The 17532-nt window shown below is 35.1% G+C and overlaps 1 protein-coding gene across 1 annotated transcript in view; it reads right to left on the bottom strand.

Moving 5' to 3' along the window:
• Positions 1–17532, bottom strand: part of LOC117172865 (neurobeachin-like) — an 825867-nt gene that overhangs the window by 30176 nt on the left and 778159 nt on the right. The window contains exons 32-33 of the mRNA XM_033361129.1: positions 5939–6065; positions 5716–5824 (exon numbers count right to left, since the gene is read on the bottom strand). Of these exons, the coding sequence (XP_033217020.1) occupies positions 5716–5824; positions 5939–6065 (236 nt within the window). The remainder of the gene's footprint in view (positions 1–5715; positions 5825–5938; positions 6066–17532) is intronic.

The following is a 17532-nucleotide window of genomic DNA, read 5'->3' as shown; positions in this document are numbered from 1 at the left end:
TTAAAAAGGATGGGAACGTGTAAGGTGAAGATTACCAACCGGTTACAAATAGCAGGTTCAAAATGCAAAGAAGAAGAATAAAAAAGGCAAAGCAATGGGAGAAATGGTGATGGCAATAAGGAACAAATGTATAACAGAGAAGGATAACAAAGAGATAAAGGAACAAAAAGAAGGAGTAATAGAAGAAGAGATAAATATGAGAGGAGAGAGGTGGAAGATAGTGGGGGCGTATGTTAACGGTAATATACAGGAGAAATCTGAGGGTTTAAGAGAACTTATGGAAGACAATAAGCAAGACTTATGATAGGAGAAGATTTTAATCTGAGAATAGGAGAATAGGAAAAGACATTGTTAAAGAGTCTAGAGGAGATGGGATGGTTTATCTTGAATGGAAATATAGAGGAGTATGAGGAAGGTGAATAAACACATTCAGGAGGAAAAAGGGGAACAGTAATTGATTATGTGGTAGTGGACGGCGAGACTCGAGAGAAGGTAGGAAACCTAGAAGGTAGGTAACAAGAGGTAGGAAATTTTATAGATTTGGATCACTAGCACACGTGCCAGTATAAGGTTTTTGAGTCACCTGGATACCCTCAATATCTGTAACAATGTAAAGATCGTGATTTAACATTTTTTGTACTAAATATGGACCTTTAAATTTAGAAAGGAGTTTTTTAATTATTCCAGATGTCGTGTTGGTATTGTGAATCATAACGTAATCATCTACATTGTATATAATTGAAGAATTCCTCTTTTTATCGTAATATCGTTTGTTTACTGACTGATTATATTTGATACTATCCGAAGCTTTTTGTCGAGCAGTTTGAAGATCACGCTCGCTGTCACTTTAAACTTCCTCTAAGAGCAGGCATACGTAATCGGTTATTTGTCCTTTATGATCAACACCGAATAACAATTGGCTAGGTGTATTTCCCGTGTATCGACAAACTGTGTTATTTATAGCAAATGCCACTTGATCTAATATCAGATCCCATCTATCTGGACTTTCGCATAACTTAGCAATTATGGGAGTAATCACGCGATTGAATCTTTCAACCTGTCCATTGGTATGAGGCGTGCCTACCGCAACAAGAACATGATCTACCATTTCGAATTTTAAAAATTCCGTAAAGACGTTAAATGTAAACGTAGGTCCACGTTCTATAATTATACACTTGGGTCTACTATATCTACATAAATATTCTCTCATGTGTTTAATTGTATCTTCAGATTTAGTCGATTTACAAAGATAGAATTTTACAAATTTAGTAAACCCATCAAGTATTACAAGCAGATGTTTAAATGCTTTACCCGTTTTCTCAAAGGGACCACAGTCAACGGCGAATATTCAATGCATCGGAGACAGTTCGCGACATACTCTTCAATTTTTCCATGCATTTGAGGAAACCAGTAAATCTAGGAAACATTGTTAACAGTTTTATGCACCCCAACATGTCCTAAATCATCATGACAAGATATAATTATGTTTTTTTCATTGATTGTGATACGTAGAATAACAATTTCTTATTTTTGTCTTTCCGCTAAACATATTTCAACGTCTCAGTTTTGACAAATTGATGGAGTACTTTCGAACGTATCCCCCTCTATTACGTGGATACAGCGGCTTAACGCGTCGACGTGGTTCATGGATTTGCCGTGTCGATGTACACGTTCGTAAACGTATCTTTCCAAGAAACGTGCCTATTGCAACTTTATTGGGCTAGAGTCAAGGTATGGAAACGATGCAGCTCCTTTGAATTTCCAGGTATCGGATAATTTTGAGTAGCCTTAATGAGTTCCTCACTGAGACGAATACCTTCCTCGCTTACACAATAACCGAGATCGTTTATTTCCGTTTGAGCAAAATGACATTTGTCCAGTCGAAATTCTAAGTTTGCGTAAGGTCGCAAGGTTCTTGTCGAGATTTCGAGAAGCTACCAAGGTATCATCTAAATACAAAAGTATTTTATCTTTCCTCATGAGAGGTGCAAATATAGAATTTATTTAACGTTGAAAAGCTCGGGGCGCGTTAGTCAGGTCAAAAGGCATGCTTAAATATTCGAGTTATTAGTTCTCATAAATCCTCTATCTTGCAAGTTATCCAAAATTATCTGTTATTTTTCTTTATTGGCGAAAGATAATCGTCGCGGTCGAAAACTAATAGGTTGCTGATGTTTGAGTTCAATCGACATTTCAAAATCGGGTTCTGTTTTCTCCGCATTAAAATGCTCAAGACAATCAGTTTTGTAAACCTCGCGTATTTTCTTTATCGCATCCTCAGCGATATAATATAATATATAATGTATTTGAGACATCTGGTTTATTTCTTGCTAAACTTCATATAATCTACTATCAACTTGATCGACGTGTCTCTTCAAAATCTCAAGATTTTCTCCAACTATACTAATTGTTATTCCCGGACGCATCTCAAAATCACGACCTAGTAAGGCGATTGCATGCATCGTTTCATCGGGAACAATATGAAATCTGGAAGGGCTGACCGCAAAGTATTAGGTACAAAACTATTCTTAATAAGGCTAAACGACGAACCTGAATCTATCATAGCGTTGATTAAAAACTTACAAACAGTACCGCTTCCGTCGTCTGCTATGAAGTTCACTGGAACAATATATGCTGGCTTGAGATACGTGGTTTGTACGACGTTCATTGACCTCGTCGAATCAGGCTGTACAAACTTCGTTGGATTTGACGTTAGTTGTGGGCAGTTCTTCGCTCACTGACTGGAAGAATTACAACGGGAACAAGTTCCGTTCGCACCTATGGAAGGTGTCCTGCACTGCGACGCGATGTGTCCCATTTTGCAGCACTTATAGCACTTTATAAACTTTTTGTCGTCGACCACTTCACTTTCAATACTTTTCGTGCCGGACTTTAATTATTTTCGACTTTTCACGTCAGTTATTTTTTTGTCCGAGAGACTAATTTCTTCGAATGCCTTAAGCAAGTCCGTTTTTGGTTGGTACACGGTTCGCTAGGATAATTTTTTCATGGAAATAGCTTGCGAATGATTCATCAGTCTGCCACATTCGTGCATTAGATTCTTTTCCTGAGGGTCAGTTTCGCAGGTGTAAAGTCGCACATTTATTGCATCTCGCGCAAAAGGTCTGGTATACTGAATGCTAAATGTTCCGCCCTCCAGTGAAACCAGCTAAGTGCTGTGCCTTCTAAACGCGAGCTAATCCGGACCTTAGGCGCGTTATCGTCGACATCATAAACCGTTTTCAAGAGAAGTAGCTGTTGTTTCCAGTTCCTGAAAGTATTTTCGGTGCCGTCGAACTCACCTAGGAGGTCTTTGATCACCCGAATCCAACCAGTCGACGAGGATGGACCATTTGAGGCAAGACCAGGCAGGATCAGACAGGGCCGAATTAAGGCGAAGGCGATGCAGGCGAGCGCCTGATCCTCCTACGATCGCAGGGCCGCGAGAGCGACAAACGAGGGCGCCAACTGAAGGTAACAAGCAAGCCAAATTAGCTTCTGCATGCAGCTTAAATTGAGCTTCGTTCGCCCCTGACACCAGGCGATACTACCCCAATCTGTCGCTCTCGTGTCAAAAGAACCCGTTCTCGTTCAAGAAGTTCTCTCTTCCGTCGCGACAATTATCTTTCGCGTACCATATTAGCTGGGACATTGGCGTTATTTAGAGCTTGACCGGGAAGATCGACGCGATTTTCATGCTGTTGTCCAGCTTCGTTTCTTCTCTGCACATCAGCCATTCTTCGATCGTTCTCGCGTCTTTATTGATGCAAACCTCTTTGCTCATCCAAAGCTCTTCGTTTTTCTAAAGCTCTTCGTTCATCTACATCTCTTTGTTCATCTAAACTCTTTTTTCTTCGACAGCTAGCTCTTCTGCGAGTCTCTGCTCTTCAGTTATTCTACGTTCTTCGGCATCCAAAATATCCCAGATGTTCGAGTCAATTGCTGACAACCGAGTTGACAACTCTGGTTTGTTACCAAAAATTGGCAGACCTCTAATCCGTAAAATTTTTTTAAATGGACAAATGTGTATTCATTTGGATCTCCCACTCTTTGAAGCATTTTTCAGAATTCGACACACGATTTTCTAGAAAAAATACAATAAAAACTTTCACGTCTAATGTTGATGTCTGAATTTGTAGTCCGCGGGGAGAAGGATAAACGAGAAATAATAAGCGAACGGATATTTTAATAATCACAAGTTTATTCAGTTTACGTTCACACGTTCCTTGGTCAAACCGGGCTGACTCGGCCTTTTTCTCCCGCTCGCTCGCAAGCGCGTTTCGATCACTGGAAGGGGGAGGGCCTCACGCAAGCCAACCAATCAGAGAACGAGCTCAAAAATGAATCTTCCGGGTAACGAGTTTTAAAAGGTCCTCGATTCCTGGTAAAATCCTGTTTCGACAAATGTAAATACAAACTATCTTCTCCACTTAGATGGAAAAAGGTTAAACTTAAATGTAGAAAAGACAAAGATAATGAAGTTTAGAAAAGGAGGGAGAAGAAAGAAAGAATAGACGGAGAAATAGAAGGGAATAAAGTGAAAGGATAAAGAAAACAGCAGGGGTAATGAAACAGATATAAGAAATAGGAAAAAGAAGGTTACAGAATTGGAGAAGGAGAATGTGGTTATTTGATACGCTTGTATAGCCGGTATTAGGTTATGGAGCAGAGATGTGGAGATAGAAAGAAAGGAAAGATATTAAGAGTTTACAAGAAAGGCATATAAGGTGGAGATTAGAAGTAGATTGGAGGTCGCCAGAATATATGGTAAGAGAAGAAGAACAAAGAGATCAATTAAATATTAGAGCGGGAAACAAAGCATCAAAATTGGAGACAAAGCTGAGCGATGGAAAGGGAGGGGAGTTAGCGAGAAAGTTTATGATGGAGGTAGAAGAGAGGAGAGGGAGGGTATAAAAAGGAAGTAGTACCAAAGTATTTAGAAAAATGATGGAAAACATTATGTGGACCAAAATAGCAAGAGTTAAATTGAGAAACGAGGTAAGGGAGGAGATGTATTGGGAAAGGGAAGAGAACAGAAAGTGCAGAATGTGTGAATGGGAGGAGCAAACATGGAAGCATGTATGGACATGATGTAGAAGAGGAATAGAAGATAAAGGAAGCTGGCAAGAGAATGTAGTAAGGATGCTAGCTGAGGATAGATTGGGGGAAGAGTGGATGAAGAAGTTGGAGGAGGCTAAAGGAGCAAATGAGCAAATGAACATAAGAATAACCTTATACATCTGAAATTTTAATTCTTCGTAGTAAGTATTTTGTATCTACTTTTTATATTAAAATCTATACTTAAATTAAAATTTAATGGTAATATAATTTTGGTTTAAATGTGGGCTTCAAATATTCAGAGAGATTATACAATATAATTTTTTTAAAACGTCGAAAACAAGTCCAGATAATCTATTCTGGAAAGATCCATGTGAGACAGGATAATGAATAATGAATATATGAATGATAATGAATTCATCCTGCCAATTTATTGAAGAAATAATAATAAATCATCTGATTGGAACCATAATAAAAGGTGCTTCTTTTTTCGATGCCATTGCTTGTTTACTGGATGTAAAATGAAAGCAATTTTTTCACCTCATAAATTCTGTCCACATATAAAAAGATATGATTAGAAAATTTGTTTTAAAATATTCTCTTGTTCGTTTGAGTACAGTGAAAAGTAAAATAGAGGAAATAATTAAATTTACATGCCTCAAATTCGGCATGCCTCAAAACATCTTCAGCTCGCATTCGATTGAGAATAAATTCAGCTTCATTGGAAACTCGCACGATGTGTTCCTTCATAGCACAAGATAATAATCTGAAATTATTAAATGAAATATTTATTAATTATTTATATAGGCTAAAATTTTCTAAAACGCACTGAAATTAAAAAAGTAACCAATTTTAAAAAGAAGCCATCAAATTTGATTACCTTCCTTCGTTGATAAGTTCAATAAAAGCGAGTCCCGCGTTCTTCTGCAAAGAGTTTTGCCATTCTTGGGAGCAAAGCAGCATTACAAGCTCCACTACTGAATTACTGTTTTTGAAGGTTATTAATCCTGGATAAAAAATTAAAGTTGTATTATAATACCATTTATTCCATATAGGTTAATATCAATAATTTATTTATTTACATATATAGTGTCTTAAATATTAATTAAATTAAATTAATTATTTTACATACATTACTTTTTTAAATTATCTAGAAAAAAACATGCGCGCTATTATTACTCTTTTTAGTCTCAAACATTTTTTAAATTAAAATATAAAATTAATATTAAAACCAAATTTTTCTATTTCAGTCGAAAATAATTTTAAAAAACGAGGACGATATTTTTGATGATTTATAAAAAATTTCAATGTTAGGTTCAGAATAAATGAATAATATAAAGACACTAGAACGTTTATGTTTTTGATAAAAATACCAACTTCTGCGAAAAAAACTAGAATAAAAAAAATTGCCCAAAATTGTAAGTTTAATTTTTGAAGTGAAATGATTTTTGTTAAGAATAATATTTCCGTTGAAAACGCTATAATACCCTATTATTTTTCGTCGTCTTGTCCTCTAGATCATTATTTAAGAGGACTAATTCCACACGGTTTGTTCACAATAATTTAAAGAAAAGCAAAATTGAATTTACGCGCGCGCTTACTGGCGCCTCCTATATACTTCTCTTGGAAACTTTCATTGTGCTATTTTGTGCGGTTTGTTTCACATCGTGTAGAATAATACAGTTACAAAAATGGGTGGAACTATGTTTATTCAGCAGATAGAAGTCGACATCATGAGAAGAGAAGGCGGAGCAAGTTATCCAGTGCTGAAATTTGGAGAAAAATTGAAAGATTACAGAAAAAAGGAGAAACGCAAAGATCTTTCTCACGTTCTCGCTCATGACATCGCATTATGGCCGATAAGTATTTCTGTTATCACACCTTAATTTAATTGATTTGATCGCTGCCTACGAGGCACGCCGGATCTTGTGATAATCGAAAGTATGTTTTAATTTGGTTATTTAGATCAAGTCGCAAATCACGGTCAAGGTCAAAGAATCAATCTCGAAACCGAACTTTCTCCCGTGATGGCAGCATCAGGCCATCGCCACGGTATTCTCCATCGCCGCGCAGATCTGTAGTACGGACGAATAGAGATTGAATGTCGTTCTCATTTTTCAATGTCACGAGAGATGAGCGCAAAGATGGCCGCCATGTTCCACAGCCTAACTCAAGTGCCAAAAGTAAGGTTAGTTTGCCAACGAACAACCTAAATTTATTAACTAGCAAGCCCCTTGAAATGGAAAAATAATCGAATCAAGATTCAATGCTTGACGAGTCGATGTTAGAAATTTTCAGCGAGGATCCGAATAAAAATAATTTTCAGTGCGATAATATCCACCATGCGCTTGTCGATAGGTGGACTAAGATAATCAAGAAGGCATTGCCGGCAGATATTAAGAAGTCTTTATTGCAGAAATACCAGCAGCCTACAAATTTTTCGGTTGTTAACCCTCCTTCTATCAACCATGAAATTAAAAGAACTATGACTGAGGCAGCGATTAAAAAATATAAGTTTCAGACTTTGTCACAGCAGCAAAATGGAGCCAGCTTACTTGCAATCTGTGCAGCTTTGACAGATTATTTTAAATCCGGGAATCAGGAAAATACCACCTTCGTTACTAGTCTCAGCGATGCAGGTCGTGTACTATCTGACATTTTTCACAAAACAACGGCAACAAGAAGAGCCTTTATCACGCCTAATTTGAACCGAATTGTAAAGAATATTACAGAAGAGTTGCCAGTTAATAACTTACTGTATGGTGAAGTTTTTCCCGAACGTTTGAAGGCGGCTCAGCTTATGAAAAAGCAGGCGAAGGACATTTTGAAGCCAGCTCAAATAAATCCACCAACAAAAAGTCCAAGCAGGATTTTCTACCCAGATATCAACAAGCATATAATGCAGATTCTTCACAGCCGACTTTACACTCGAAGGGCTCGCCGAAGAAGAGTAACTACTCCTCTTGCCAGGGCTGGAAGAACAAGCCGCGGTATCCACAAACGACTCGTCGTCGATATTAGTAAGTGAATCGGTCGCTAGATTGAAATTTTCTACTAATATTTGGAAACAATTTACTAGAGATTCTCAAATTCTGCAGTGGATACAGGGGTATCGAATTCCTTTTGTGCGAACGGTAGTTCAGATTAGTATACCGATTCACAGGCAGTTCTCTGAATCTGAGTTAAGGGATATTTGCCAAGCTATAAAACAACTTTTAGAAAAGGGGACTATTTCAGAATGCAAACCAAGCAAGAGACAATTTCTTTCAAGTTATTCTCTCGTACAAAAGCCAAATGGGGAAAAACTATTTATTCTGAATCTAAAGAATTTAAATTATTTTATAGATCCGCCCCACTTCAAAATGGAAGACACAAAAACCGTTTTACGATTATTATGTCAAGATTCTTACATGGCAACAATAGATCTGAAGAACGCTTTCTTGTTGGTTTCTGTAGCAGAAGAATTCAAAAAATACTTACGGTTTGAATTCGACAATGTTTTATATGAATTTACTTGTTTACCATTTGGATTATGAATACCTCCGTGCGTATTTACTAAATTACTGAAGCCGGTAACTTATTTTCTTCGGTCAAAGGGTCTGATATCAGTTATTTATTTGAATGATCTGTTGCTAATTGGCAGTACTGAAAAAGCATGCAAATTAAACGTTTTAAAAACAAAAACTCTTTTAGAGCCTTTAGGTTTCTTATTGAATTTTGAAAAATGTAGTTTAACACCCTCACAGGTATGCAAGCTCCTTGGACTAATATTTAACAGCAAGAAATATCGCGTAGAACTCCTATTGGATAAGAGAGAAAAGATTTTAAGTATTGCTAGCAAATTTCTAGCAAAATCTAAATGTAAAATTCGAGATTTTGCACAATGTGTTGAAATTTTTGCGTCAGCATGTCCAGTGGTAAAATACTGCTGATTATACATAAAATTTGTGGAATGCGAAAATTTATAGCCATTTAGCGAAGGGGAGATTATGATTCAGACATGATTATAACTTTCAATGTGAAATCTGACTCCAGTAATAACCCTATTCGCAATTACAATTATGTACTTTCAATTTTTTCCGATGCATCAATAACGGATTGGGGAGCATTTTGTGGAAAAGAAAGAACTCATAGTTGGTGGAGTTCGGAAGAAAAGTCCCAGAATATGAACTTCTTAGCATTAAAAGCTACCTTCTGTTCCTTAGGCTGTTTTGCACGAAATTATAGATCTTGCAAAATCTTGATGCGCATTGATAATACAACAGCGATATATTGCATTAATCGTATGGGGGAAATACAGTACCCAAAACTAACTGAGATGGCTAGAAGCATCTGGGAATTATGTGCAGAACGGGATATTTGGATTTTCGCCTCTTATAAAAAGTCAAAAGAGAATGTTATAGCACGTAGCGAATATAGAATTTTGTCACCTGATACTGAATGGGAATTAAATTCCAAAGTTTTTAATGTGAATTCAAATAAAGTCGGAAAATGTGATGTTGACCTCTTTGCGTCAAATATAAACGTAAATTTTAAACGATTTATTTCTTGGCATCCAGATCCAAGGTCTTAGGCGGTTGATGCATTAAAAGTTTCGTGGTCATAATTTAACTTCTATGGCTTTCCTCCTTTTTCTTTAATTTTAATTAATACTATCAATATACAGGCATTCATTACTGTTAGTTATTTGACGTTTTGATTATGAAAAGTAGAGTAATGTTAGGGTAGAATTGAGAGAGCGTGTCAAATGAAATTTTGTTGTGAAACTCAAGTAAGTCGGATTACATCATGATTGACGCAAGATTTAGATTACGAATCGGATAGTTGGGGGTTGTGGACTTAATTTTGATTGGATAGATATATGAATGTGAATGAGAGTAGGATTGCGCGGGTGATCTAGGAAATGCTGCGCAGCACGAGAGCCCGCGAGTATGACCGACTTTGAGATCAGATTTTATCGGACTCGAGATGCGATAACTTTACCTTCGTTTTCCTAAAATTATCATTAAGAAATTTAAAGTTTTATTAAAATACATCTTTTTAATTAACTAATTTTATAGTTTTATTGAGTTTACCCTTCTAAATTTAAATTTAAACCCATTACATAATTTAAATAAACCCATCTTTAAAGGTTCATCCGAACAGTCTAACACCAGCATCAACGTTAGTGTCGTCAATGTCGGAGCGCGGGCGAGGAGAGTTTTAACTCCTAAAGTGGAAAGAACCCAGCGAAGAAAACATTTTAACAGTTATTTTAAATTGTGTCATAAGGTGAAATTAAAGATTCGCGCGAAAACATTATTGCAACCGTCACAAGCGCTTACTGCTGGAGCCATCTATTGACAAACAGCGGGAACTTGGTTGCGCACCTAATAACATAATCTGAACTTCGTTAAATTCGTAAACTATATTATTATTTTTAAAAAATTACTGGGTGTAAATCGAATGACTTCTGTTTTAAAATATCAGGAATGCACCATGAAAAATATTCGCATAATAAAACAGTAAATTGTTGTGCTGCGAAGGAAGTGAATATAACCTGGAAATCCTTAAAAATGGTCATTTCATTCAAACTATTATGGTTTTTTATTTATAATACGAACTTTTTTATATAAGACGCTAAAGAAAACTAAACTTTTTAAAAAATGTTGAACCATTAAAGTCAAATGATTTAGGGTAAAAAATATCAACATCCGATTTTAAAAAACGCTGAAAAACAAAAAAAGTAAATAATTGAAAAATGTAATCTTCAAAATCTAATAAAGTTAAAAGTTTTAATTACGCCGCGCAAAATTATTGTACATACATATGTTTTACAGTTCCCATTATCTTCCTTATTATTATTTGTATTCAGATAGATTATTTGTAGCCTTAATTTTCCAAATTTCATGCAGTATTTTCATGAGTTTTTCATTTTTCAATTACAGATATATTAAGAACGGTGTACCTCGACTGACTTCAACCCAAAAGGGCTTGCACATGCCAGTTTTTTTAAAATATACTTCTGGGATGCCCCACAATCATTTTGAGCCCAAAAAGAAAAAAATCTCTCGGGCAGTTTTTGAGAAAACTCTTTTTTTTAAGAGGTTACTTAATATATTTTAACAAAAATAAGTTGAATGTTGAATTTTATTGTCTCGAACCATTCAGTCTAGCATCCGAGAAAGGGCTGCTCATGCTGAACACCTTACGAGAACTGAAACCGTTCAATATATTTTTTTAAATAGTGAAAAAGGTGGGAAAAAACAAGTTTGGGAGTCATGGTGATAAGAAGTCGAATTTTTACGAATAATTTGAATAGAAAAATATATATACGTAGTTTTGGAGAAATAAGTAATTTCTTATGCATATCTGGTAAAAACTACTAAATAAATAATTAAAAAAGACTTGATTCTTCGTACATCTTTTGTTGACATTTTAATTTTTTTAATTTTTCGATTCTGTAGGATGTGCAATGGAAAAATATTTTTGTCATATTGATATTTTTCCATTTTTTATCCTCCAGAAACAAAAAATTTAAAAAATAAAAAGAACATTTAGAAATTGCTCAAAAATAGTAATTTATAATCTGGTATAATTCTGGATTAAAAATGTTAATATTTTATTGAAAATTCGTCTTTTTGTCATGAAAATAAAAAAATTTGCTTCAAATTGTTTTTCTTTCTTGACAAAAATTTTTTTTTAAATGTATGTCTTAACTTAACTTTTACTTAACTTTTAACTTGTTTTTGGAAAATTGAACTGTTTTATAGCTAATTAGTATTTTTGGTCGGAAGTTCAATAATTTGGTAGAAGAATTTAATTATTTGCTTAAAAATTGATGTACTTTGTTGAAAATTCGTCCTTTTTAGTATAAACTATTTTTTTCATTAAGAATTCAATTTTTGGTTGAGAGTTAAACAACTTTCTTTGCCATTAATTTTTGTGTAAAAATTAATTTTTTTGGTAAAAAATTAATTTCATAACTAAAGATTAATCTTTTGTGTTGAATCTTCGTTTCCTCTCTGAAGAAAATTATTTATTTCTTTACTAAAAAAAAACTATTTTGTTGAAAATGCAATTTGTTGTTTGAAATGTAACTGTTTTGTACAATTTTTTTTCGCTTTAAAATCTAACACTGATAAAAATGATCTAGTTCACAGAATTTATAAACTAGCATCACATCCATTGTTCAAGATATGTATTTAAAATTTTATGTAATTTGTTGAAAATTCGTCTATTTGTCAGAGAAGTATTCTTCACTGTTGTAAGCTCAACTATTTGGTTAAATGTGTATGTATTTTTATAAAATTCATATTTTTTGGTAGAAGATCAATCTTCTGTGTTAAAAATATCTGTTTTTTGTTGTCATTGTTACAAATTAATTGTTTTGAATAAATAATAGAATACACAGTTATTCAAGTACTATTGCTGTAATAGATTTAGCCTAGTTTTAACAGGTTATAGACTCTGCACGAAATACGAAAACAGACTGAGAAACGTAAAAATTGTCAGAGGATGAGATCAGAAAAAAGTTTTGATCTAACACCTGAAAAATCAAGGTAGAAGCTCGTTGAATTAAAAATGATACTTAGCAACATGTGTGATGAAAATAAGCGACCAGATGTTACAGCTAATGACGAAGATTCAGAAGAAGCGGTGAAGGCTTATGACACTGCAGATCCTATCGCTAAGTCAGATTTAATTTGAGCTATTTGTGAATCAGAACTGGAACAAATTGAAAGTTGCAGGACTTCCTACGAAATATGGAGTAAATTAAAATCAATTTAACAATCAAAGAGTCCGGCAACGAAAGCTTAATTTTTGTCATAATTAACAATGCGAAGAATGGAAGATGACGAAGATATACGTACACATATAGACATTTTCTTTGATGTCGTCGATAAATTAGGCGACATGGACGTTGAAATCAATCCAGATTTGTTTGCGATCTTGTTACTTCAAAGCTTACTCAAGAGTTTTGACAAATTCAGTTGCGCAATAAAGTAAAGAGATGAGCTCCCTACACCAGAGGTTTTGAAAATCTAAATTCTCAACAAAAGTGACTCGCGGAAGAATATGGAATTTGCTCCAGATGCCATGGTGGCAAGCAAAAAATGTTCCAAGAAACATAAATTCAGGGGAAATGTTAAGCAAAAGAAAGCCAAGTACTTTCGATGTAAGAAAATGGGTCACTGCATCGCAGATTGCTGGTCGAAAAGAGAAAGCACTGGAAACGACGAAGACACTTTATTTCTAGCAAAAAAAGAAGCGACGAGCTGTGAAGAAATAAGTTTCTTAGTGACGAAAGACTCTCCCTAGGGATCGCGAGAGTTTGTAGTTGGTGGGAGGGCTTACGGGTCTCGCCGGACGGAAGACAGAGTACGATCTGTTCGGACAGCCAAGCGACACTAACTGCAGTAGGAAAACCTGATATAACATCAGAACTGGTTTGGGAATGCAAAAAGTAATTGAACCAACCTACAAAAAACATAAAGTGGCTCTCATATGGGTCCCTGGCCATACTGGGATCAAGGGCAACGAGAAAGCGGACCAGCTAGCAAAAAGCGGTGCGGGAGGTCAATACATAGGGCCGCAAGCGGTACTGGGACTAGCGTCTTGCTGCATCGGTCTTGCTATCAAAAGCTGGATCCGCAATAAGCACCGACAATACTGGGAGCAGGTCCAGGGTTGCCGATAGGCGAAGTCCATCCTCGGCTATACGTGCCGAATGGACAGAATCAGTGAAGTCCTGGGTTTGCCAAAGAAATACGTAAGGACTGTGATTTAGATGCTCACTGGGCATAACCACTTGAACTACCATATGCACAAAATGGGGTATAACCTCTCTACAGAATGCAGGAGATGCGGCAGGGATGATGAAATACCCTTGCATGTACTATGTTTGATGGATTTAATGACAAAGAATTTTGCTCATGGAATTTAGGTAGAGAAAAATGCGAAATTACCACTATGTGAAGTTCGCTTGAAGGGAAAAATGACGCGGAAACCATTTCCGAAGAAATCAAAATAATCCACAGAAACAATAAAAATAATACATACTGATTTGTGTGGTCCAATGATGACAGCATCTTTAAGAGGAGCAAAATTTATGGTTGTCTTTATAGATGATCATACTCGATGGTTTGAGATAAGGTTTCTCAAGAAGAAAAGCGAGACTCTATCCGCATTTCAATATTATAAATATGTTGTTGAAAATCATACTGGTAAGAAAATAAAGCACCTGCAATCAGACAATGGGACTGAATATCTAAATAAAGACTTCAATAATTACCTGAACTTAACCGGAATTAAAAGTAGATTAACTGTTAAACATAGTCCACAACAAAATGGGGGAGCTGAAAGAAAACACAGGCCATTAATAGAAATGGCTAACTATATGATGATTCAAACCAACGTTTCACCACATTTTTGGGCTGAAGATATAGTAACAGCAAATCACGTCCGAAATCGATGCCCTTTAAGATCTTTTAATCTTTATTTTAGAGTTTTTGGATTTAAAGCTCTTAAGCTAGACACGGATCCGAAAATGGGATAATTCACACCACGATCTAGAAAAAGCATCTTGATTGGACATTCCGATGAAAAGAAAGCATACAGAGTATGATGACCTGACACCGAAACTATAGAAGCTACTCGTGATATCGAATTTCTCGATGAGTTTTAAGTTAATGCAAATTCCTAATAGAAAAAAAACAAGAATCCAACGGCCAAATTTAGACCACTATGAACAAGCAAAACAAAGAAATCCTATTGTAATCTGAAAAACAAAATAATTAATTTTCGGACAAAAATAAAAAAGAGGAAAGAAAAATGAGAAGTCAGCCAACCACATCCCCTTCCTTCTCTTTTTCCTTCTTTCGTATTTTTTATTTTTAACATCATCAAATTATAATAAAACAACATTCAAAATGAAAAAATAAAATTACATTACCAACGTTTCGGTACTCGTGCCGGTACTTGCCTTATCAAGGCAAGAAAAATGTAATAGGTAGAAATTGACAGCCTCGTTAAATGTAATTAATCACATAAGAATAACTTTTGTTCAACTTATCCAAATCTGTTTTTAAATTAATAAATGACTTTTTCTGTTTTTTAATATAAAGCATTTCCATGAATTCCCTCTTTCTCTCATTACTTTTACTATGAAAAATTTTAACATCATCCCAGTGAAACTCATGGTCAACATTAACAAATTCCTTTGTATGTCTGGCAAGAACACTCTTATAACAGCGTCCCAAACGAACATCACTTTTGTGTTCCTCTATCCTAGTATTAAGAAGTCTGCCAGTCTGTCCCACGTAATTCATCTTACAGATCCTGCAAGTCATATTATAGACAACACCACCCTTTTCAAAATTATCCAAAGAATCTTTGCAACACTATCACTGAATCCATTTTAAATGGTATACGGAATATAGTATGAATTTAACATTTTTTTCACATAAGTTGAATAGTTTTAGAAATTTAACCAAAAAATAGAAGAACAAAAGTATGAAACGAACTTTATTCCTTTAAGGGCATGTGATACTTAGAAAATAACACACTTTTTTTTGGTTTAATTCAAAAAACTTTAAATGTAGCAAAATCTGATTAATTTGCATAGCGCTTAGGAATTAGTATCGATTTTACCAGTATTAGGTTCCGACGGCTTTTTTTCTAGAATAATCAATATTTTGTCTTGAAGTTTGGGAAATGATAGCGAACATGCTCACGGACGTCCCCGCACACTTAATTTGTGTTTTTTTTCAAAAAATTTTTTGATATTGCTAACAACGTGTGTATATTTGGAGGTTACGTATATTACAATTCTCCTGTGCGTTACTTCCAAACCACACAATATTTTTGGCCGAAAACTTTGGACTTGCAAATAAACATAGTAACTAATCTCTTGGAACTAACCTTGTTTGCAGGCAATCAAAAAATTTTATTTCATAAATAATTTCCCAGCAGCGAAAAACTGAACATTAGTTTCAAAGTTTCATCAGATCTAGTCCATGATTACACCATAATTATTATAGAGTGCTTACCGACAGAATCGGTACGATACAGACCTACATGATCGGAATGACAGAGAGCTAAAAATCACCCTAACCACAAAATAATACACATGCATAAAATTTGGTAATTAGTCCCATAACATTTTTTTGTCATGATCCTTGAAAAAAGAGTTCGGGGACGTCCGTCATGATATTTTATAGCATGTCCGAATTCAGTTTTTGAAAATTTTCATTTTTATGGAAAAAAAGCCGTCGGAACTGTACCCGATTGACCACACGACGAAATATCACATGCCCTTAACTCTTTCTGATTTACACACCCACACAAAAAAAAGTATGCAGATCTGGTAACAAGAAATACGTATTCCTATGCATTTTGGGGCGCTGAATTCAAATTCGTTATCGAAAATCACCCATCACGTCATGGTTGAGCCATAATCTCAAAAAATGACGAAAAATCATGCACTGAGGCAACTAAATTTCAAAATAATGCCAGTGATGCAAATTTTCACTTCAAAAACATGTCGACAACTGTAAAGGATCAACCCTTGCCTGATATCAACTTATTTAACATAACTTTACCCAACAGAACCTGACTTCACCTAACCTGAATTAACAGAAATTTATTGAACTACACGTAAAGCTCTAGAAGCATATTTTCCCAGTAGCAAATGTGTGCAACATCGAATGGGTCTACTCGAGCCTAAACTAGAAATAAATCTAACCCAGCCTAACCTAACCTGACCTCATGAAACACAATTAAACTGATTTTTTTGTCCCGTTGTGTTTGCGGTACCGTTTGGATCAGCTAGGGCTGAACCTGCAAAGAGGTCAAACCTATCCTAACCTAAAAAAACCTGACCTAACCTAACCTAACCTAACTTAACTTCACGTAACACAATTAAACTCATTGTGTTGTCCCATTGTGTTTGCGGTACCGTTTCATTCAGCTTCGGCTTAACCTACATAGAGATTTAACCTATCCTAACCTAACAAAACTTGACCTAACCTAACCTAGCCGAATGAAATTCAACCACACTTGTAGCTATGTAAGCGTACGGTTCTCAGTCTTAAATGTGTGCTATATTTAATAGGTTAACTCGATTTTAACCTACAAATGAATCTAACTTAACAGAACCTGACGAAATTTTGCTTAACGCAACACAACTTAACTTAACTGTTCCCGTTGTAACACAATAAAATTCATTTCATTGTACTACAGGTGGTTAAAAATTTAGACGCACATTACTCATTTGAAGGAACTTAGAACTACAAGTAGAATTGACCCCATTTCAATTAACCTGACAATGTTTGTATCAATTAAAATGTAGAACTGTAACTTAAACATGCAAATGATTAAGAGTTTTATTCGAAATTTTTTTCTCTCTGCTTTTCTTAGACTTAAGGGATATATTTATATTATCTTTCGTGTTTACATTTTATCTTGCTTTTTATCGTAATTAAATTGATTTAT

Source organism: Belonocnema kinseyi, chromosome 5 (assembly GCF_010883055.1).
Source record: "Belonocnema kinseyi isolate 2016_QV_RU_SX_M_011 chromosome 5, B_treatae_v1, whole genome shotgun sequence".
Lineage (NCBI taxonomy): Eukaryota > Metazoa > Arthropoda > Insecta > Hymenoptera > Cynipidae > Belonocnema > Belonocnema kinseyi.
Note: the sequence above shows the minus strand (reverse complement) of the source record. Positions and strands in the feature narration are given on the sequence as shown.